At 39.7% G+C, this 23779-nt stretch overlaps 1 protein-coding gene across 1 annotated transcript in view; it reads left to right on the top strand.

Annotated features, from left to right (window-relative positions):
• The window catches only part of LOC138676167 (cadherin-related family member 4-like), a 245039-nt gene that overhangs the window by 185714 nt on the left and 35546 nt on the right, over positions 1 to 23779 (top strand). Inside the window, exons 18-19 of the mRNA XM_069765150.1 lie at positions 7654 to 7795; positions 10544 to 10797. Of these exons, the coding sequence (XP_069621251.1) occupies positions 7654 to 7795; positions 10544 to 10797 (396 nt within the window). The remainder of the gene's footprint in view (positions 1 to 7653; positions 7796 to 10543; positions 10798 to 23779) is intronic.

The following is a 23779-nucleotide window of genomic DNA, read 5'->3' as shown; positions in this document are numbered from 1 at the left end:
TCGGCGTTTCATCCTCAGACTAATGGCCAAACTGAGCGAACTAATCAGACCTTGAAGACCTATTTGAGATGCTGTGTGTCTGCTGATCAGGATGATTGGGTGTCTTTCTTGCCGCTGGCCGAGTTTGCCCTTAATAATCGGGCTAGTTCGGCTACTTTGGTTTCACCTTTCTTTTGTAATTTTGGTTTTCATCCTCGTTTTTCTTCTGGGCAGGTTGAGCCTTCTGATTGTCCTGGTGTTGATTCTGTGGTGGACAGGCTGCAGCAGATTTGGACTCATGTGGTGGACAATTTGACGTTGTCTCAGGAAAGGGCTCAACGTTTTGTTAACCGCCGTCGGTGTGTTGGTCCCCGACTTCGTGTGGGGGATTTGGTTTGGTTGTCTTCTCATCATGTTCCTATGAAGGTTTCTTCTCCTAAGTTTAAGCCTCGGTATATTGGTCCTTATAAAATTTCTGAAATTATTAATCTGGTGTCTTTTTGTTTGGCTCTTCCAGCCTCTTTTGCCATTCAGAATGTTTTCCATAGATCTTTGTTGCGGAGATATGTGGTGCCCGTTGTTCCCTCGGTTGACCCTCCTGCCCCGGTGTTGGTTGAGGGAGAGTTGGAATATGAGGTTGAGAAGATTTTGGATTCTCGTTTTTCAAGGCGGAGGCTTCAGTATCTTGTCAAGTGGAAGGGTTATGGCCAGGAGGATAATTCTTGGGTTGTTGCCTCCGATGTCCATGCCACCGATTTGGTTCGTGCTTTTCACTTGGCTCGTCCTGATCGGCCTGGGAGCTCTGGTGAGGGCTCTGTGACCCCTCCTCAAGGGGGGGGGTACTGTTGTGAATTCCGCTCTTGGGCTCCCTCCGGTGGTTGTAAGTGGCACTTTTGTGAGTTCTGCTCTTGGGCTCCCTCTTGTGGTTTCTAGTGGTATGGCTGCTCCTTGGAGTTAGCTGTCATCAGCTGCCTCCACTTATCATTTCTTCTGCTCTGCTATTTAGGCCTGGCTCTTTCTTCAGCCAGTGCCACTTGTAAATGGTTCCTGGTTGGATTCACATCTCTTTTGAGTTCCCTGTTATCCTGACCAGTTCAGCAAAGCTAAATTTTTGCTTGCTCTTTTCTGTCCATAGATTGTGGACTTATCCATTCTGTGCTTTCTATGTTTGTCCAGCTTATCAGTGTGAATTTATTCTGTTTTGCTGGAAGCTCTGGGAGGCAGATTTGCCCTCCACACCTTTAGTCAGGTGTGGAGATTTTTTGTAAACTCTGCGTGGATTTTTGTAGTGTTTAATACTGACCGCACAGTATTCCATCCTGTCCTATCTATTTAGCTAGACTGGCCTCCTGTGCTCATCCTGGTTTCATTCTGTGTATGTCTTTTCCCTCTCCACTCACAGTCATTATTTGTGGGGGGCTAATCTATCCTTTGGGGATTTTATCTGAGGCAAGATAGCTTTCCTGCTTCTTTCTTTAGGGGTAGTTAGCTCTTAGGCTGTGACGAGATGCCTAGGGAGAGTTAGGAGCATTCCACGGCTACTTCTAGTGTTGTGTTGAGCTTAGGGACTGCGGTCAGTACAGTTACCACTTCCTTCAGAGCTCGTTCCATGTTGCTCCTAGACCACCGTATCATAACACTTCTCAGGTCTTGCTCTCAGCAGGCACTGACAAGCTACCTCCCTGCAGGACCCAGAAGGACCCCACGGCCATCTTGTTTCCGGGGGTCTGCAGGCTGGGAGAACCTCAAAACAACGCGATCACATCGCTTTGTTCTGAGGGACTCAGGGAAGCATGCAGGGAGCACCCTGCCTGTGCGATGCTTCTCTATTCTACAGGAACGTTGCGATCTTCTTTGATTGCAGTGTTCCGGGGGTTAAAATGCCGAAAGCAGTGCGTGACCACTCCTGACACTTGATGACGGATGTCAGCTTTGAGAATCAGCTGACACCCGGCCCTGATCGGCCGCACACAACTCGTGTAATATCCATGGTCATAAGGGCCCAGCCCGCATGGAAGGGATAGTACGTCGGATGTCAGAAAGGGGTTAATCCCCATTCTACCAAATTCCAACTCTGGCTCATAGAAATATGTAGTGAACACATAACTCCTTTCTATGATATCCAATTTTCTTAATTGAGCATATGAACATGGTTTGTATGTTTGGGAATACCCCTTTATTTGCCATTGCAATGAACTTTAGGGGTTATTTTTGTTATCCACACTATTCTTTTTTTGTTTTCAGATATTGTAAGTAATAATATAGTAACAATAACACTATATCATATAATATAAGGACAATATTTACATCCTTAATTCCAGAAATGTGGGGACACTGTGTACTGTGTACTGTAAGGAAAACAGGAATGCAGTGCTTTTGAAATATCTTTTATCTATATTTTAGTAACCACAGAACATAGAACACAGGTCAGAAGTTGAAAATTAGACATTTCATTCAATTTCATGAGTAGAAATGTATTCATTTAGATATTCATGGCAGAAACTAGAGATGAGTGGATCGATCTGCGGAGGATCAAGTTTGAGTCAAATTTCCTAAAAATTAGTTTTGCGCAAATTCAAATACATAGAGTATAAATTCACAGGTCACAAAAAAAAGGCTGAAGCATGAGGGTTCAAATATCTTTCTGCATGGCTTTCCCTTAATGCCCTACATCTATGAAATCTATCTGATTATCATATCTTGTACAGTCTTGGTCAGTACCTGGCAGCACAGTTTGTACAGCAAAGTTGTTTTCAATTTCCACAAGATAGGTCTATCTCTCTTCTGTAGTGTGTAGCTCTTATGGTCAGCACAGTCGTCTCTCTCTTTCTCTCCGTCTCTCTGCTATACACAGTAAGCTCTTATAAGTGGAGTCCTCTCTCCTTTAGTAGTGTGTAAGATCCTGTGGTCAGCAGGGCCTTCTCTCTCTCCTATAAAGTTTAAACACTTGGTCAGCTGAGTTCTCTATCTCAATTCAATTCAATTCAAATCTCTCTCTCCTTTCCCACATGAGTATTTTCCGAGCAATTACCAGCTTTCCAGAGTTGAGACGCGTTTCTGGTGCTAAATTCGCACTTAATCACAGAGTATCAGAGCGGTTTCTGTACCACTATTCACATACAGACTTTTAAAGATATGGATTTATAATAAAGCTTGAATATTTTTTTTATCTTTGGACGTGCTTATCTACTTTTTTCTCAATATTGGGCATGCCTGTCTTGGCAACAGTCCCGGAAGAGCACTCAAGAATATCAAGACAGGTGTTTCTAAAAATTGTGAGTACAACCGAGATTTATTTTTGCTTTTGGTATATGTTCTATAGATGGTGGGATATTCAAAGTGTTTGAAATATTATGTCGAAGAACGTTTTTCTGAAATTGTTCCACAATTCTTGGATGCAGTAGTTTACAGATTGGTGAACCATCTTAGTGTCTGAGAGATTCTGCCTATCTAACGTGTTTTTCCATATGCAGCCATGTGACAGTTGAAAATTGACCCTACAGCTGTTTTTCATTAGTTCTACTCTCTTGTCCAGCCTCTCCATAACCCTGTCCCAACTTTTTTTTTAGATTTGTTGCCGACATAAAATTGTAATTTAACTTTTATTTTACAAATTAAATGGAAAGTTGTATTCCAGCTTCTAATCTGTGTTCTATGTTCTGTTGTAGATAAAATATGGCTATGAGAGATTTCTAAATCATTGCATTCTAGTTTTTTATATATTTTACACAGTGTCCAAACATTTTTACAAATGAGGTTGTACAATATATTGTAGCATCACATTATTCGGAGCTTCTAAGATAGGTATGTTTGTAATATGTTTGTAAAAAATAAGCAACTTTGCAAACCACTTTTATTCAAATTTTCCTTTGTACTCCTCCTGTTGTTACATTTTTTTAATGTTTACTGCTTATTGTAAGGGGATCAGCCACTGCTGCCAACAAGGATTGGTGGCCAAACATGCACAGCGCTTACAAGCTCTTTCTGGTGAGCTTGTAAACATGCTGGGAAGCTGGAGAGTCGGGTCATTCTGAAAAAAAAAATGGGAAAAACCCTTTAATTTTTTTGTCAGCTGAATATTTTTATATAGAATAATATAAGTACTATTTTTGCACTTTATTAATAATTTAATATTTACACTTTTTATTGCACCACACTGAAAGGCTGAACAAATGATAGCACATCAAATTAGACATTTACAGAATTAGCCAAAGTCACAACAATCCATAAACTCTTCTTTAACCTGTGCTGAGCAGGTACATATACTGCCAATATGTATCCTCATTTTGTTTAGCTAACAATCCGTCCTATTACTTATCTGATTGTAGATTTCAAATTGCTTTATCCCCACAATGGAATGTATGCATATATTCCCCAGCAACCAGCTAATTGTCATATAACAAGACTAAGTAGTGCTCTTTGCCATTGTCCACATGTAATTATGACAAGAGACAAGTTGGGCACTTACATGTCTGCTTTCTTTTAAATTGGAGCCAGGCTGGGAGCATTACTGTATGTTTTGTAGCTCTAGCAACCAAAACCTTAACAGCACTCACTTATCTATGCTTCTGTGCTTTAAAATTGTATTTTACTGCTTTCATTCATTACTAATATACACTGCTCAAACAAAAGGGGACACTTAAACAACAGTATATAACTCCAAGTAAATCAAACTTATGTGAAATCAAACTGTCCACTGAGGAAGCAACACTGTTTGACAATCAATTTCACATGCTGTTGCGCAAATGGAATAGAAAACAAATGAAAATTATTGGCAATTATCAATAGAAAAATATTTAGAATTGAGAGTCCTCAGTGGTTGATACCTTTTAATGGCTAACTGAAAAGATGGTAACAAATTGCAAGCTTTCGCCACTCCACAGGTCTCTTCATCAGGCATAGACTAAAAGAAATTCTGAAGAATCACATATTTATGCACAACATAGCACAGAAAAGACAAAAAACAAAAAAAACATGGATAAGAGAGGTGACATGAAGCAGAATTACCATGAGTGATAAACAGTTAAGTCCATAAATATTGGACCAGTTCTTAGATAAGGAATGTTTTATTGTCCTCTGATTGGAGTCTGGTTCTGTTGTGATAACCACTCATAGTCTGAGGGGCAAGTTCCTTAGTTGATGTAAAAAGACATAATTCCATGCGACACATTCATTCCTGAACTAAGACTGTCAAAGTTCATCATCAGTTTGTATTCCCATACTCGTCTGTCTCTCTTAGATTTGAAGCTACCTTTTAAAACAAGTATTTTCATGTCCATTATATTATGATTTGGGAAACAAAAATGTATTGCCACAGGTAGATCCATTCTTTTTTCTCTTATTGTGTGGCAGTGAGAATTAATTCTTGTTCTAAGCTTTTGCCCTGTCTCCCCCACATACAGAACCTCAGTTGGACATTTAGTACAAATAATTGGGTACACCACATTAGAAGTGTCGCAGCTGAAAGTACCTGGGATCTTGTAGTCCTGATGTGAATTGGGGATCTTTATCTTGTTCATGGTCATAAAATGGAAAGGTTTTACATTTTTTCTGATTGCAAGGAAAGGAACATGCAGCTGGAGAGGACAGGGAGCTTCTGCCAATGATGCTTTTTAGATTTGGGGGCTACCTAATACACAGTAGTGGGGTTCTGGAAAAATGGATTGTAATTGGGCATCTTTTTGTAGTAAAGGTTGTAATTTCCATGCAGCTCCCCTTAACACCTCCAGATTTGGATTGTAGGTGATGACTAGAGGTACCCGGTTATTTTCTTCTTTAGCTTTGTAATGTAGCAGGTGATTCCTTGATACTCTGGTGGCTCTTATAATCTGGTTTTCAATTGTTCTTGGATGGTAGCCCTGATTCAAAAAGGTCTTTCTGAGGCGACTAAGGTGTTCATCCCTATCCATTGGGTTGGAACATATACGATTGTATCTGATGGCTTGGCTGCAGACAATGGAGATTTTTATGTGTTTTGGAAACTGTCCCATTTAAGGTATGTTGAACGGTCAATTGGCTTCTGATACAGGGATGTTTCTATTTTATTGTTCTGCAGCTTAATGATGGTGTCCAAAAAGTTAATTTCAGTACCAGAATAGTTGAGTGTCAAGTTGATGGTAGGATGAAATTGATTAAACTGTTCATGGAATGTCTTTAGCTGTGGCTCAGACTCCGTCCAGATGATTAAAATGTCATCAATAAAGCGGTAGTAGAGCCAGAGGCCTGATGGGACATGAGGACAAAAAGTCGCTTTCAAGCTTGGCCATGAAAAGATTTGCATTTGCCACAGAACACCAAGATTGGCAAATTTGCCACTGGCGCACTGTGCTCTTCACCAGTGTGACCAGTAGAAGCACCACTGCAGTGCAAAACAGCTGTCATCCATACCACTCCTGCTCCCATCCTCCCGACGCCGATGTTTTAAAGTATTGGAATAAAGAAATTTTTTTAACCGGTGAGTGCCATCCGTTCCTTTCAATTTTTGTATCTATTGTGGCTATTTTCTTTGGAGCGGCACCCTGGCTCACGGAGCACTTACTGCTGTATATATGCTTGCTGCATCAGTTAGCTGTGAACTGAGTGGGCTTCCCCTCTGTGCAGATTAGTACTTTTCTGGAGCTATTTTGACACTAAATTCATGCCTGAACTAAATAGAGCATGAAAGTCTGGTTGCAGCCAGGTATGTTTACTATGAAATGCTTCAACATTTCAGATAAAGCAAAGTTTGAAAAGCTGGCAATAGGGAGAGATCGGACCAGTCCAGCGTGGCCTCCATCCTGCTCCAGCCCAGTCCTCTCCACTTCTCCATACACAAAAGGGAGTGAGCTGTCAATTAACTGGAGCATGTGTGGAAATAACAACCAGGGACCGTGCTGGACTAGTAGGTCTCTGCCTATAGTCCGCTGCCAACTTTTCAAACTGCGTTTTCTCATAAATGCTGCAGTGTTTCATACTAAAACCGTCCTGGCTGCAATCAGACAATCAGGCTCTGATTCATATTGCCCGTACTTTGGGCAGGATGAATCAAATGACAGGTTCCTGGTTTTTGTAGACACTTCTGTTTCAATACTTTTGTATTACCAGCATTCATTTTACTTTATTAGTAAGTTTGTTGTAAATTATGCTTGCCCCTTTTTATAGGTGATTACCCATAAATAACTCCTAAAAATGTCTACAATTTCTGCAATCTTGATGGTCTACAGTAAATGATCTTATGTTTTACTGAATAGGCAAAATGTTCTTCACTTGCACCATGGCAATGCCAAATTGGCTTGAAGCAAGATGTACAGATATTCACCGACACTTGAATTGACATGTAGTATTTAGAATATTTAAATGCAAATAAAATGGCTTGCATTAATGTGCCAAACCAGACTAGGGTTGGTGTGTTGTCATATGTTAAAGATGTAGTTCGAGGATGGCAATCGACACGACAACATCAAATAATGATTAATCTGTGCCACAATGTAAGTGTGCCCATCCTTAGTATTCTTTTCAAATCACATCGATGAAAACAACATATGATATATTATTCATCTTGTATCGGTTATCATTGTAAACTCCAGCAAAGTGGTTTGTGTTTACATGAGGATTTTCACGTACAGTGCCAGGCAAAATAATATGGTTTTTGTGCACTGTTTACTCTGAAAAATGATCTTGGCGATTGTTCTGCAGAATGTGAATGATGAAGCTCCTGTTTGCTCTCCTGCCTATTATGAGAAAATTATTTACTCTACACGGAAGACACCTGTACTAAACCTACAGTGTTCAGATAAGGACTCACCTGACCATCAGCTAAGCTATACTATAATATCAGGTATGACAGTGATTATTATATTATATCAACATGTTATATTAAAAATGAGCAGGACTCAAAATTTTAGCTGTATCTAAAGTATGGCCGCAATAGGACCGTGACGAAGGTACATGCTGTGTAAACTATACCTCTATATGACCCAGTAGCAGCACAGACATAGACGGTCTCTGTGCAAGAATAATATATATATTTCCCAGGTTGCACCAATAGTATCTCTGACCCTGGTATGATCCAATATGATATGGGAGCACGAAGTTCTGTTGCTGGATTCTGTACAAATACGACAGGAAAAAAATTAATGGAAATAAATAACATGGCACTCTGGAATAATACTGCTGGTGGTGCTCAAGTCGGGTGTCCAACCCATACAATTAGGCAAAAAAAATCAATACATATTTCTTCTGACTCTGTACAGAGGTATTTGCCCTGTTATATGATGGACACTCAGACTGAGCATTATCTGTTCCCTACATTATATACTACCTGAGACAAAACCATGTATCAATAAAGAATATTTAGTACATACACAAGTCTACAGTCTAATATATATATATATATATATATATATATATATATATATACAGTGGGGCAAAAAAGTATTTAGTCAGTCAGCAATAGTGCAAGTTCCACCACTTAAAAAGATGAGAGGCGTCTGTAATTTACATCATAGGTAGACCTCAACTATGGTAGACAAACTGAGAAAAAAAAATCCAGAAAATCACATTGTCTGTATTTTTAACATTTTATTTGCATATTATGGTGGAAAATAAGTATTTGGTCAGAAACAACATTTCATCTCAATACTTTGTAATATATCCTTTGTTGGCAATGACAGAGGTCAAACGTTTTCTGTAAGTCTTCACAAGGTTGCCACACACTGTTGTTGGTATGTTGGCCAATTCCTCCATGCAGATCTCCTCTAGAGCAGTGATGTTTTTGGCTTTTCGCTTGGCAACACGGACTTTCAACTCCCTCCAAAGGTTTTCTATAGGATTGAGCTCTGGAGACTGGCTAGGCCACTCCAGGACCTTGAAATGCTTCTTACGAAGCCACTCCTTCGTTGCCCTGGCGGTGTGCTTTGGATCATTGTCATGTTGAAAGACCCAGCCACGTTTCATCTTCAATGCCCTTGCTGATGGAAGGAGGTTTGCACTCAAAATCTCACGATACATGGCCCATTTATTCTTTCATGTACCCGGATCAGTCGTCCTGGCCCCTTTGCAGAGAAACAGCCCCAAAGCATGATGTTTCCACCACCATGCTTTACAGTAGGTATGGTGTTTGATGGATGCAACTCAGTATTCTTTTTCCTCCAAACACGACAAGTTGTGTTTCTACCAAACAGTTCCAGTTTGGTTTCATCAGACCATAGGACATTCTCCCAAAACTCCTCTGGATCATCCAAATGCTCTCTAGCAAACTTCAGACGGGCCCGGACATGTACTGGCTTAAGCAGTGGGACACGTCTGGCACTGCAGGATCTGAGTCCATGGTGACGTAGTGTGTCACTTATGGTAGGCCTTGTTACATTGGTCCCAGCTCTCTGCAGTTCATTCACTAGATCCCCCCGCGTGGTTTTGGGATTTTTGCTCACCGTTCTTGTGATCATTCTGACCCCACAGGGTGGGATTTAGCGTGGAGCCCCAGATCGAGGGAGATTATCAGTGGTCTTGTATGTCTTCCATTTTCTAATTATTGCTCCCACTGTTGATTTTTTCACTCCAAGCTGGTTGGCTATTGCAGATTCAGTCTTCCCAGCCTGGTGCAGGGCTACAATTTTGTTTCTGGTGTCCTTTGACAGTTCTTTGGTCTTCACCATAGTGGAGTTTGGAGTCAGACTGTTTGAGGGTGTGCACAGGTGTCTTTTTATACTGATAACAAGTTTAAACAGGTGCCATTACTACAGGTAATGAGTGGAGGAAAGAGGAGACTCTTAAAGAAGAAGTTACAGGTCTGTGAGAGCCTGAAATCTTGATTGTTTGTTTCTGACCAAATACTTATTTTCCACCATAATATGCAAATAAAATGTTAAAAAAACAGACAATGTGATTTTCTGGATTTTTTTTTCTCAGTTTGTCTCCCATAGTTGAGGTCTACCTATGATATAAATTACAGACGCCTCTCATCTTTTTAAGTGGTGGAACTTGCACTATTGCTGACTGACTAAATACTTTTTTGCCCCACTGTATATATATATATATATATATGTATATATCCAAGCTGGAGACTATGAATATATATACTGTACACACATATATTGATACTACAACACTAATACAGTAATAGCTAAACAATATCACACATTCATACCACGACCTAATAATAGATTTTCCACGCATGCTACATCTAATAAACAGCCTTCCCGCCTAATATTGCTAACTGTCCCTATGTAACACAAGGGTATTCAGGGACCATTAAGTATTGGGTTCCAGGGGAGGATTCTTAGACCAGTGTTTTCATCATGCTGTGCATGGAGTAAGAGAGAGCCAGCATATATGTGTCTGGGAAAAAGAGGGGATGTCCACTTTCAGGTTTGTGGGAATTATATCTCTAGTCTATTGTATTTTTCCTCACCCATTGGCTTTAATTCATGTAACAACTGATATTCTATTTTCACAACTGACAAAGAAGCCAATAGAAAGAGTTTTCTTATTGACACTGAATTTCAATTACATTTATCAATGCAGTTGCTGCTCATGGTTCATCTGTAATAACTATAAATATATATATACATTTTTATCTCTCCAGAAAATAAAGCTAATCGTTTTACTCTTGAAATGGATGATGAGGGTTTTCCTACTATAATATCAACTCAAAACTTCCAATATAATGTTTTTGATGGAATTCAGGATCCAACAGTTTTCCAGCTGCTGATTGAAGTTACTGATGAACGTGGAGGAAACAGAGCTCTTCAGCTGTCGACAACAGCCACTGTAATAATACATGTGGTGCCCTGGACTACTACGATCCGAGCTGAAACTCTAGAACCAACATCAATGCAAGTAAGACTTTGGGGCATTGGGACGATTTCCTCAGACAATTTTTTTGAGAAAATTGAAGTTGAAAAGTCTCAATTTCTTTGTGCAATGAGCAATTGTGTAAAATATGCTGTACTTTCCCCCAAGTTTTTACCCCAACCCCAGCAACGTTTAAAAAGTGGTTTGGCTTTAAGGGGAAGGGCGCGTCCTAGTGTGGATTGACAGATTCACTATAATTTATGCCAAAAGCAGAGCACATATTTTAGACAAAATATATTCCAGTCCACTAATGAGGTACACTTTCTGACTGCCTCCAAATTAGCCAAATCTGCCTTTTATTTAATTTGGTACATATTACACCAGCGGACTCAAAATCAATTCTTGCATACAAAATGTGATTCTTGCTAAACATCACCAATAAGGGACAGCAGGAATGTAAAAAAAGTTTAAAATACAACTAAAGTCTTTTACATTGACAAGAAGTTTAATTTAACCCTGCTGTTTTGTTTGCATTTACTATACACTTGTAGTGTTCCGGGTCACTATGATCCGGCTTATTAAACCTTGATTTTAGACTCTCTAACTCCATTTTTGTTATACTTTTTGCTTACTAGACTGTTTGTGAACATGTTTGGTAGTAAAAAAAAAAAAGAAAAATGAACTAGAAATCTTTTTTTTTTGTTTTTATTCTGAAAAAACAGATCAATGAGCAAAACGAAAATAGAAAACTACACATATTTTGTAAAACAAAAAAAAACAAAACAATCAAATCAAACATTTTGTGATAAAAAATTAAAGATAATAAACATTACAATGTGAATATATTTACATGATCATATAAATTTACGGATTATTGCATGAAAAACAATACACATGATTTTTGCATAGAAATGTTTTACAGCCAGAACATGTTATACTCGTCTTGTTGTCACAAGTGGAAGGGCAATAGCTGCATCTTTTTCTTTTGATGCCGGAAGAGGCCATGGGGGTAGAAGCGCTTGTGGAGGACATGGCTTCACTGTCCTGGGCATGTTGATGGATGCTTTGTACCAGGCCTGCTGCTTCTGTTCTTGGTGTAACTTTTCTGTTCTCAATATAAGGCCTAACCAGTGACTTCCCCAGACAGACTTACTTAGCAAAAAAAATTATTTGCAAGACTTTACAGCTCAGCTTTACAAAAAAAACGTCTTAAACAGCGCGTTCTGAGCAGTCCGTTCTGTGCATAATATACACGTGTAGTGCACACCTAGTGATCTCTCCGGATGCACTCTACATTTTAGAATAGACTGCGCACCAAAAATAATCAATATAAAGCCATTTTTATGGTGCGCAGATCTCAATGCATACCCCCGGTAGAGCGCGTGTACGACCCCATTGAAATAATTTAGGAAATAAATCAATTGATATACAATAGTAGATGCAATAAATAGACCCAACTGAGGTTATAACTCCTTTATTTCACTGAAAACATGGCCTCACAGCTGTAAAAAACGATGTCGGGTCACTATGACCCGAACACAACAAGTGTAACTTTTTGCGTGTAGCAAAAAGTAAACGAAAAAAAAAAAATACTCATAGGTAGGTCCCCCCAAATGAGGAAAAGTCAAGGAGTCTCAAGTTTTATAGACTTACAGAAAAAAATCTACAGGGCCGCAAAAAGTCTGTTCGGGTCACTATGACCCGAACAGAACAGCAGGGTTAATAAAAAGCATTGGTTTCTATCCTTCTAATATCCTTTTAATTCAACCAATTTTTAGTTGTGAACTTATAGTGTTGATCTTTTAGTGTTGGTCTTTGTTTCGTTTTTCAAGAACACTTGTTGTTCTTTTCCATTGAAAAAAAGTAGGTGGTCCAAGTTTGTGGGTTCTATTCATATATGGTTGTGCTGCTTACCCTTTTGCTTTCCTAATATGACACTGCAGCTATTGAGCCAATAGGGCCTAATTCATTAAGGATTTTCTGGCATAAAAAAAACCTTCAAATATCACAATAGTTTTGCATAACATGAAGTTGTGCAAAAATAAAGTTATAGTTGACTCGGTAAAGCCCACCCAACAAATTCATGAAAAGTTGTGGAATACATTATGATAGAAATGTTACTCTAGACTGGAGTAACCTTTCTGGGGGAGGCATTCAGAGACACACATCAGTTGCAAGATGCACCAAATTTACTAAGTGGCTTGTATCTCTTGATGAAATAGGTGTAACACTGTGATAGTCTTTGGTAAGGAAGCGGGAGGCCTCAAACTGTACCTGGAACTGGTACCCTAGCTATCCCTGTCCCAGGGGTACTCTTAAAGGTAAAGATTCTGAGTCTCTGACCTTACTATGCTCCTGTTAATGTCCAAACCAATTCCCTCCTCCAGGAGGCCTGGGACAGATATGTTAGTGTATATACAGTGCCTTGCAAAAGTATTTGGCTCCCTAGAACTTTTCAACCCCTTCCCACATATCATGCTTCAAACATAAAGATACCAAATGTAAATTTTTGGTGAAGAATCAATAACAAGTGGAACACAATTGTGAAGTTGAACAAAATGTATTGGTTATTTTAAATTTTTGTGTAAATTCAAAAACTGAAAAGTGGGGTGTGCAATATTATTCGGCACCTTTACTTTCAGTGCAGCAAACTCACTCCAGAAGTTCATTTTGGATCTCTGAATGATCCAATGTTGTCCTAAATGCCTTATCATGATAAAGGAAGAAGGAGGAAGAAGGTGCTCTGGTCAGATGGAACCAAAATCAAACTTTTTGGCAACAATGCCAGACGATATGTTTGGCGTAAAGTCCTGAACACACCATCCCCACTGTCAAACATGGTGGTGGCAGCATCATGGTTTAGGCCTGCTTTTTCTTTAGCAAGGACAGGGAAGATGGTTAAAATTGATGGGAAGATGGATGGAGCCAAATACAGGACCATTCTTGAAGAAAACCTGTTGGAGTCTACAAAAGACCTGAGACTGCGACGGAGATTTGTCTTCCAACAAGACTATGATCCCAAACATAAAGCAAAATCTGCAATAGAATGGTTCACAAATAAATGTATCCAGGTGTTAGAATGGCCAAGTCAAAGTCGAGACCTCAATCCAATCGAGAATCTGTAGAAAGAGCTGAAAACTCCTTTTCACAAACAATCTCCATCAAACCTCACTGAGCTCGAGCTCTTTGCCAAGGAAGAAAAGGCAAGAATTTCAGTCTCTCGATGTACAAAACTGATAGAGACATGCCCCAAGTAACTTTCAGCTGTAATCGCAGCAAAAGGTGGTGCAACAAAGTATTAAGTTAAAGGGGCCGAATAATATTGCACACCCCACTTTTCAGTTTTTGAATTTCCACAAAAATTTAAAATAACCAATAAATTTCGTTCAACTTCACAATTGTGTTTCACTTGTTGTTGATTCTTCACCAAAAATTTACATTTGGTATCTTTATGTTTGAAGCATGATATGTGGGAAAAGGTTGAAAAGTTCCAGGGAGCCGAATACTTTTGAAAGGCACTGTACACGTAAGACAAACTGGGATAACAAAATGCAACTTATATACAAAAACACTCGCCAAGGGTAGAGAGGAATAAAGGGAAGAATAGGAAAGTACAAATGGGAATAGGATAATGGGGAAAGCATACACCCAAAAACAGCAAATAACAATCTCCAGCAGCAAATACGAACTCCAACTTCAGCTCACCAACTACAGCAAGCCAAGAAGTAAAATTTTCACACGCAGGGATGAGAAGGCCTGAACAGGTTTTATAGAGCAAGAAAAGGAGTGGTCAGTAGCAGCTGAGAGATTGAGCTGCATGTCTCTAATCAGCATACAAAGAGTCGTTAACCTCTTCAGCGCTAAAGGATTCAAATTCCATTTAATATGAGGTTCAAAATACACAGACTAAATGAAAGACCTGTGATTCACAGTATGTAAAGATCACCAAACTCACAGAAGGAAGTGGCACACCTCGTGACATCCTATTATAGCATGCTCATTGTGACGCTGAGTCACTTCTACATGGACAAGCAATGACTTGCGATAGTCAAGGATGTAAACAGAAAGTTGATCAGAAAGAGGTCTATGGTCAGGAAGAAAAGATTAATAAACAAAACACAAGGCACAGATAGACAAACCACACTTAGCTGAATGTACATCTGGCAGAGGTGTTGGACTAACAGCCCAGATAAGTAGCAGGGCAATGAACACCTGGAGACAGCATGCACCTCCCAGTTTCAGCTTGGACAGCCAAAACCCTGAAAGCTCAACACACCCTTGCACCAGACTGGACACTGAGCTGTCAGTCAAAGTCCTGACAGCTTCAGCAGGCTACTGTACCAGGTTGAACGGCTGAGCCATCAGTAACTTCCTCCCCGACACACTGAGGGGTAGAATCGTGACACTCATCATTAAGTCTGTGATGCACTACACTATTTTTAATGAATCTGCGAAATACTGTTCAGATACAATCTTCTTCATCTACATAAAGCTAGCTCACCCACCCCTCTATGATCGGATGCAGTCTTTTTCCTACATAGAGCTTATTCTGACTCTATAACAAGGCTATGATTGTGGAGCTATTGAGGCACCATTCTATTGATGTCTTTATTAAAGGGCCACTGTCACCCCCTCCAGCCGTTATAAACTAAAAGAGCCACCTTGTGCAGCAGTAATGCTGCATTCTAACAAGGTGGCTCTTTTAGTTTTTGTTTCTGTTATTCCCACAATAAATGTATTTATAATTCTGCTGAAATACCTGTCTTTGTCCATGGAGGCAGGACTGAAGCCTCCTCTTAGAAGCGCCCAACTGCCATCACTCATCTCTTGTGTAGATATTTGCCGCCCCCTCACACTGTTATTGTGTGAATTCCGGCGCCTGCACTCTGCTCTTCTGCCTTGCGCAGGTGCATAGAGCATTTGCCGTCCTAGCGCTGGTGCCGGGTTCCGTTCTGCGCCTGTGGGGGCAGTGCGGCCACCCTGTTACTGAATCCCCACCCCGCACTGTGTTATGCATTATGCACACTGTGCATAATGCATAACACAGTGCGGGGCGGGGATTCAGTAACAGGCTGGCCGCACTGACCGCACAGGCGCAGAAAGGAACCCAGCACCAGCGCTCGGACGGATAATGCTCTATGCGCCTGCGCAAGGCAGAAGAGCAGAGCGCAAGTGCCGGAATTCACACAATAACAGCGCTGAGGGGGCGGCAAAAATCTACACAAGAGATGACTGACGGCAGTTGGGCACTTCTAAGAGGAAGCTTCAGTCCCGCCTCCATGGACAAAGACAGGTATTTCAGCAGAATTATAAATACATTGATTGTGAGAATAACAGAAACAAAAACTAAAAGAGCCACCTTGTTAGAATGCAGCATTACTGCTGCACAAGGTGGCTCTTTTAGTTTATAACGGCTGGAGGGGGGTGACAGTGGCCCTTTAACATGAACTCACACAAAGAAATTTCATCAGATAGCTTGACATAACAGTAGTAAGTACATCTGAAGATACCAGAAGAAGGTTTATTTTCAACCTGAATTTTTGATATGTACCATTACAGTACGTAGAAAAAACTATTCTGAACCAGAGCTGTGTATATAGATGATCTCACACAAATATGGCTAACAAAACTAGCACAGGAAAAAGAGGGAAGGCTTTACTGACATAAGAGCTCGGGAGACAGACATGGAGAGAGACAGGACAAACTTGTAAAAGGGGCAAACCTTATTGGATAGCAATTAAACGGCAATAATACTAAAACAATACAATACTGTATGATTCCCAAATCATGGGACATGACAGTGCTATGCTCACCCCACTCTGTTTAAATTAAATCTTCCTGCATAGCGATATGCTCACCCCACTCTGGTTAGATGCAATCTTTTTCCTACAGAACGCTATGCTCACCCTACTTTGTCCAGAAACATTCTTCTTTCTGCGTTGCGTTATGCTCACCCTACTACGTTTAGATGCAATCTAATTCCTGCATAGCGCTATGCTCAGCCTACTTTGTTCGGATGCAATCTTCTTTCTACATATTGCTATGCTCACCTCACTTTTTTTATATGCAATCTTTTTCCTACATAGTGCTATGCTCACCTCACTCTGTCTAGATACAATCTTCTCCTTACATAGTGCTATTCTCACCCCCTGTCATTATGCAATCTTTTTCTTACATAACATTATACTCACTCCACTCTCTTCAGATGCAATCTTCTTCTTACATAGCGCTATACTCACTCCACTCTCTTCATATGCAATCTTCTTCTTACATAAAGACACAAAAGAGAATAGTAAAACCAAAATCACTCAGTTTGAAAAAAATTGCAGTAATCCGCAAGTGCTAGTAAAACATGTAAAAAACAGGGTATTTGGTTGATACGTTTTTTGCAAAAAATGTATACTAAGCTGCTCTACCAAACTTCACGGTATACCCATATCAGAGCAGTCCTAACTAATGTATGCAATCCCTATCTGATGTATTTAAAAACCTGATCATCTGTATATTACCTGTGTGAAGAGGGTTCAGAGAGGAAAAATCCATGTGTGCATACAGAGTAGAACAGCTTTTGTGCAGATAGCCCAAGAGGAGTGGTGGACAACTCCCCAGTCTTGTAGACACAAGAGAACAATTATGGAAACAGGAACACATGGGCTACTTGCACAGTGAACAAGTCTGTAGGAACATGTTCACACACCACCAAGAAACCTGAAGACACAAAAGAGAATAATAAAACCAAAAACACTCAGTTTGAACAAAATTGCAGTAATCCGCAAGTGCTAGTAAAAGATGTAAAAAACAGGGTATTTGGTTGATACGTTTTTTGCAAAAAATGTATACTAAGCTGCTCTACCAAACTTCACGGTATACCCATATCAGAGCAGTCCTAACTAATGTATGCAATCCCTATCTGATGTATTTAAAAACCTGATCATCTGTATATTACCTGTGTGAACAGGGTTCAGAGAGGAATAATCCATGTGTGCATACAGAGTAGAACAGCTTTTGTGCAGATAGCCCAAGAGGAGTGGTGGACAACTCCCCAGTCTTGTAGACACAAGAGAACAATTATGGAAACAGGAACACATGGGCTACTTGCACAGTGAACAAGTCTGTAGGAACATGTTCACACACCACCAAGAAACCTGAAGACACGAAAGAGAATAATAAAACCAAAAACACTCAGTTTGAAAAAAATTGCAGTAATCCGCAAGTGCTAGTAAAAGATGTAAAAAACAGGGTATTTGGTTGATACGTTTTTTGCAAAAAATGTATACTAAGCTGCTCTACCAAACTTCACGGTATACCCATATCAGAGCAGTCCTAACTAATGTATGCAATCCTTCCTGCTTCTTCTTACATAGTATTATACTCACTCCACTCTCTTCAGATGCAATATTCTTCTTACATAGCACTATACTCACTCCACTCGCTTTAGATGCAATCTTCTTCTTACATAGTATTATACTCACTCCACTCTCTTCAGATGCAATCTTCTTCTTACATAGTGCTATACTCACTCCACTCTCTTCAGATGCAATCTTCTTCTTACATAACGCTATACTCACTCCACTCGCTTTAGATGCAATCTTCTTCTTACATAGTGCTATACTCACTCCACTCTCTTCAGATGCAATCTTCTTCTTACATAGGGCTATACTCACTCCACTCTCTTCAGATGCAAACTTCTTCTTACATAGTGCTATACTCACTCCACTCTCTTCAGATGCAATCTTCTTCTTACATAGTGCTATACTCACTCCACTCTCTTCAGATGCAATCTTCTTCTTACATAGCGCTATACTCACTCCACTCTCTTTAGATGCAATCTTCTTCTTACATAGTGCTATACTCACTCCACTCTCTACAGATGCAATCTTCTTCTTACATAGCGCTTTACTCACTCCACTCTCTTTAGATGCAATCTTCTTCTTACATAGTGCTATACTCACTCCACTCTCTACAGATGCAATCTTCTTCTTACATAGTGCTATACTCACTCCACTCTCTTTAGATGCAATCTTCTTCTTACATAGCGCTATACTCACTCCACTCTCTTTAGATGCAATCTTCTTCTTACATAGTGCTATACTCACTCCACTCTCTTTAGATGCAATCTTCTTCTTACATAGCGCTATACTCACTCCACTCTCTTTAGATGCAATCTTCTTCTTACATAGCGCTATACTCACTCCACTCTCTTCAGATGCAATCTTCTTCTTACATAGCGCTATACTCACTCCACTCGCTTTAGATGCAATCTTCTTCTTACATAAAGACACAAAAGAGAATAGTAAAACCAAAAACACTCAGTTTGAAAAAAATTGCAGTAATCCGCAAGTGCTAGTAAAAGATGTAAAAAACAGGGTATTTGGTTGATACGTTTTTTGCAAAAAATGTATACTAAGCTGCTCTACCAAACTTCAAGGTATACCCATATCAGAGCAGTCCTACCTAATGTATGCAATCCCTATCTGATGTATTTAAAAACCTGATCATCTGTATATTACCTGTGTGAACAGGGTTCAGAGAGGAAAAATCCATGTGTGCATACAGAGTAGAACAGCTTTTGTGCAGATAGCCCAAGAGGAGTGGTGGACAACTCCCCAGTCTTGTAGACACAAGAGAACAATTATGGAAACAGGAACACATGGGCTACTTGCACAGTGAACAAGTCTGTAGGAACATGTTCACACACCACCAAGAAACCTGAAGACACAAAAGAGAATAGTAACACCAAAAACACTCAGTTTGAAAAAAATTGCAGTAATCCGCAAGTGCTAGTAAAAGATGTAAAAAACAGGGTATTTGTTTGATACGTTTTTTGCAAAAAATGTATACTAAGCTGCTCTACCAAACTTCACGGTATACCCATATCAGAGCAGTCCTAACTAATGTATGCAATCCCTATCTGATGTATTTAATAACCTGATCATCTGTATATAACCTGTGTGAACAGGGTTCAGAGAGGAAAAATCCATGTGTGCATACATAGTAGAACAGCTTTTGTGCAGATAGCCCAAGAGGAGTGGTGGATATCTCCCCAGTCTTGTAGACACAAGAGAACAATTATGGAAACAGGAACACATGGGCTACTTGCACAGTGAACAAGTCTGTAGGAACATGTTCACACACCACCAAGAAACCTGAAGACACAAAAGAGAATAATAAAACCAAAAACACTCAGTTTGAAAAAAATTGCAGTAATCCGCAAGTGCTAGTAAAAGATGTAAAAAACAGGGTATTTGGTTGATACGTTTTTTGCAAAAAATGTATACTAAGCTGCTCTACCAAACTTCACGGTATACCCATATCAGAGCAGTCCTAACTAATGTATGCAATCCCTATCTGATGTATTTAAAAACCTGATCATCTGTATATTACCTGTGTGAACAGGGTTCAGAGAGGAAAAATCCATGTGTGCATACAGAGTAGAACAGCTTTTGTGCAGATGGCCCAAGAGGAGTGGTGGACAACTCCCCAGTCTTGAAGACACAAGAGAACAAATATGGAAACAGGAACACATGGGCTACTTGCACAGTGAACAAGTCTGTAGGAACATGTTCACACACCACCAAGAAACCTGAAGACACAAAAGAGAATAATAAAACCAAAAACACTCAGTTTGAAAAAAATTGCAGTAATCCGCAAGTGCTAGTAAAAGATGTAAAAAACAGGGTATTTGGTTGATACGTTTTTTGCAAAAAATGTATACTAAGCTGCTCTACCAAACTTCACGGTATACCCATATCAGAGCAGTCCTAACTAATGTATGCAATCCCTATCTGATGTATTTAAAAACCTGATCATCTGTATATTACCTGTGTGAACAGGGTTCAGAGAGGAAAAATCCATGTGTGCATACAGAGTAGAACAGCTTTTGTGCAGATAGCCCAAGAGGAGTGGTGGACAACTCCCCAGTCTTGTAGACACAAGAGAACAATTATGGAAACAGGAACACATGGGCTACTTGCACAGTGAACAAGTCTGTAGGAACATGTTCACACACCACCAAGAAACCTGAAGACACAAAAGAGAATAATAAAACCAAAAACACTCAGTTTGAAAAAAATTGCAGTAATCCGCAAGTGCTAGTAAAAGATGTAAAAAACAGGGTATTTGGTTGATACGTTTTTTGCAAAAAATGTATACTAAGCTGCTCTACCAAACTTCACGGTATACCCATATCAGAGCAGTTCTAACTAATGTATGCAATCCCTATCTGATGTATTTAAAAACCTGATCATCTGTATATTACCTGTGTGAACAGGGTTCAGAGAGGAAAAATCCATGTGTGCATACAGAGTAGAACAGCTTTTGTGCAGATAGCCCAAGAGGAGTGGTGGACAACTCCCCAGTCTTGTAGACACAAGAGAACAATTATGGAAACAGGAACACATGGGCTACTTGCACAGTGAACAAGTCTGTAGGAACATGTTCACACACCACCAAGAAAACTGAAGACACAAAAGAGAATAGTAAAACCAATAACACTCAGTTTGAAAAAAATTGCAGTAATCCGCAAGTGCTAGCAAAAGATGTAAAAAACAGGGTATTTGGTTGATACGTTTTTTGCAAAAAATGTATACTAAGCTGCTCTCCCAAACTTCACGGTATACCCATATCAGAGCAGTCCTAACTAATGTATGCAATCCTTCCTGCTTCTTCTTACATTGTATTATACTCACTCCACTCTCTTCAGATGCAATCTTCTTCTTACATAGTATTATACTCACTCCACTCTCTTCAGATGCAATCTTCTTCTTACATAGTGCTATACTCACTCCACTCTCTTCAGATGCAATCTTCTTCTTACATAACGCTATACTCACTCCACTCGCTTTAGATGCAATCTTCTTCTTACATAGTGCTATACTCACTCCACTCTCTTCAGATGCAATCTTCTTCTTACATAGGGCTATACTCACTCCACTCTCTTCAGATGCAATCTTCTTCTTACATAGCGCTATACTCACTCCACTCTCTTCAGATGCAATCTTCTTCTTACATAGCGCTATACTCACTCCACTCGCTTTAGATGCAATCTTCTTCTTACATAGTATTATACTCACTCCACTCTCTTCAGATGCAATCTTCTTCTTACATAGTGCTATACTCACTCCACTCTCTTCAGATGCAATCTTCTTCTTACATAGTGCTGTACTCACGCTACTCTCTTCAGATGCAATCTTCTTCTTACATAGCGCTATACTCACTCCACTCTCTTTAGATGCAATCTTCTTCTTACATAGTGCTATACTCACTCCACTCTCTACAGATGCAATCTTCTTCTTACATAGCGCTTTACTCACTCCACTCTCTTTAGATGCAATCTTCTTCTTACATAGTGCTATACTCACTCCACTCTCTACAGATGCAATCTTCTTCTTACATAGTGCTATACTCACTCCACTCTCTTTAGATGCAATCTTCTTCTTACATAGCGCTATACTCACTCCACTCTCTTTAGATGCAATCTTCTTCTTACATAGTGCTATACTCACTCCACTCTCTTTAGATGCAATCTTCTTCTTACATAGCGCTATACTCACTCCACTCTCTTTAGATGCAATCTTCTTCTTACATAGCGCTATACTCACTCCACTCTCTTCAGATGCAATCTTCTTCTTACATAGCGCTATACTCACTCCACTCGCTTTAGATGCAATCTTCTTCTTACATAGTATTATACTCACTCCACTGTCTTCAGATACAATCTTCTTCTTACATAGTGCTATACTCACTCCACTCTCTTCAGATGCAATCTTCTTCTTACATATTGCTATACTCACTTCACTCTCTTCAGATGCAATCTTCTTCTTACATAGCGCTATACTCACTCCACTCTCTTTAGATGGAATCTTCTTCTTACATAGCGCTATACTCACTCCACTCTCTTTAGATGCAATCTTCTTCTTACATAGCGCTATACTCACTCCACTCTCTTTAGATGCAATCTTCTTCTTACATAGCGCTATACTCACTCCACTCTCTTCAGATGCAATCTTCTTCTTACATAGTGCTATACTTACTCCACTCTCTTTAGATGCAATCTTCTTCTTACATAGCGCTATACTCACTCCACTCTCTTTAGATGCAATCTTCTTCTTACATAGTGCTATACTCACTCCACTCTCTTTAGATGCAATCTTCTTCTTACATAGCGCTATACTCACTCCACTCTCTTTAGATGCAATCTTCTTCTTACATAGCGCTATACTCACTCCACTCTCTTCAGATGCAATCTTCTTCTTACATAGCGCTATACTCACTCCACTCGCTTTAGATGCAATCTTCTTCTTACATAGTATTATACTCACTCCACTGTCTTCAGATGCAATCTTCTTCTTACATATTGCTATACTCACTTCACTCTCTTCAGATGCAATCTTCTTCTTACATAGCGCTATACTCACTCCACTCTCTTTAGATGGAATCTTCTTCTTACATAGCGCTATACTCACTTCACTCTCTTTAGATGCAATCTTCTTCTTACATAGCGCTATACTCACTCCACTCTCTTTAGATGCAATCTTCTTCTTACATAGCGCTATACTCACTCCACTCTCTTCAGATGCAATCTTCTTCTTACATAGTGCTATACTCACTCCACTCTCTTCAGATGCAATCTTCTTCTTACATAGTGCTATACTCACTCCACTCTCTTCAGATGCAATCTTCTTCTTACATAGTGCTATACTCACTCCACTCTCTTTAGATGCAATCTTCTTCTTACATAGCGCTATACTCACTCCACTCTCTTCAGATGCAATCTTCTTCTTACATAGCGCTATACTCACTCCACTCGCTTTAGATGCAATCTTCTTCTTACATAGTATTATACTCACTCCACTCTCTTCAGATACAATCTTCTTCTTACATAGTGCTATACTCACTCCACTCTCTTCAGATGCAATCTTCTTCTTACATAGTGCTATACTCACTCCACTCTCTTCAGATGCAATCTTCTTCTTACATAGTGCTATACTCACTCCACTCTCTTCAGATGCAATCTTCTTCTTACATA

This window comes from Ranitomeya imitator, chromosome 4 (genome assembly GCF_032444005.1).
Source record: "Ranitomeya imitator isolate aRanImi1 chromosome 4, aRanImi1.pri, whole genome shotgun sequence".
Lineage (NCBI taxonomy): Eukaryota > Metazoa > Chordata > Amphibia > Anura > Dendrobatidae > Ranitomeya > Ranitomeya imitator.
The sequence above is the reverse complement of the archived record's forward strand: the minus strand, read 5'-3'. Positions and strand labels throughout refer to the sequence as shown.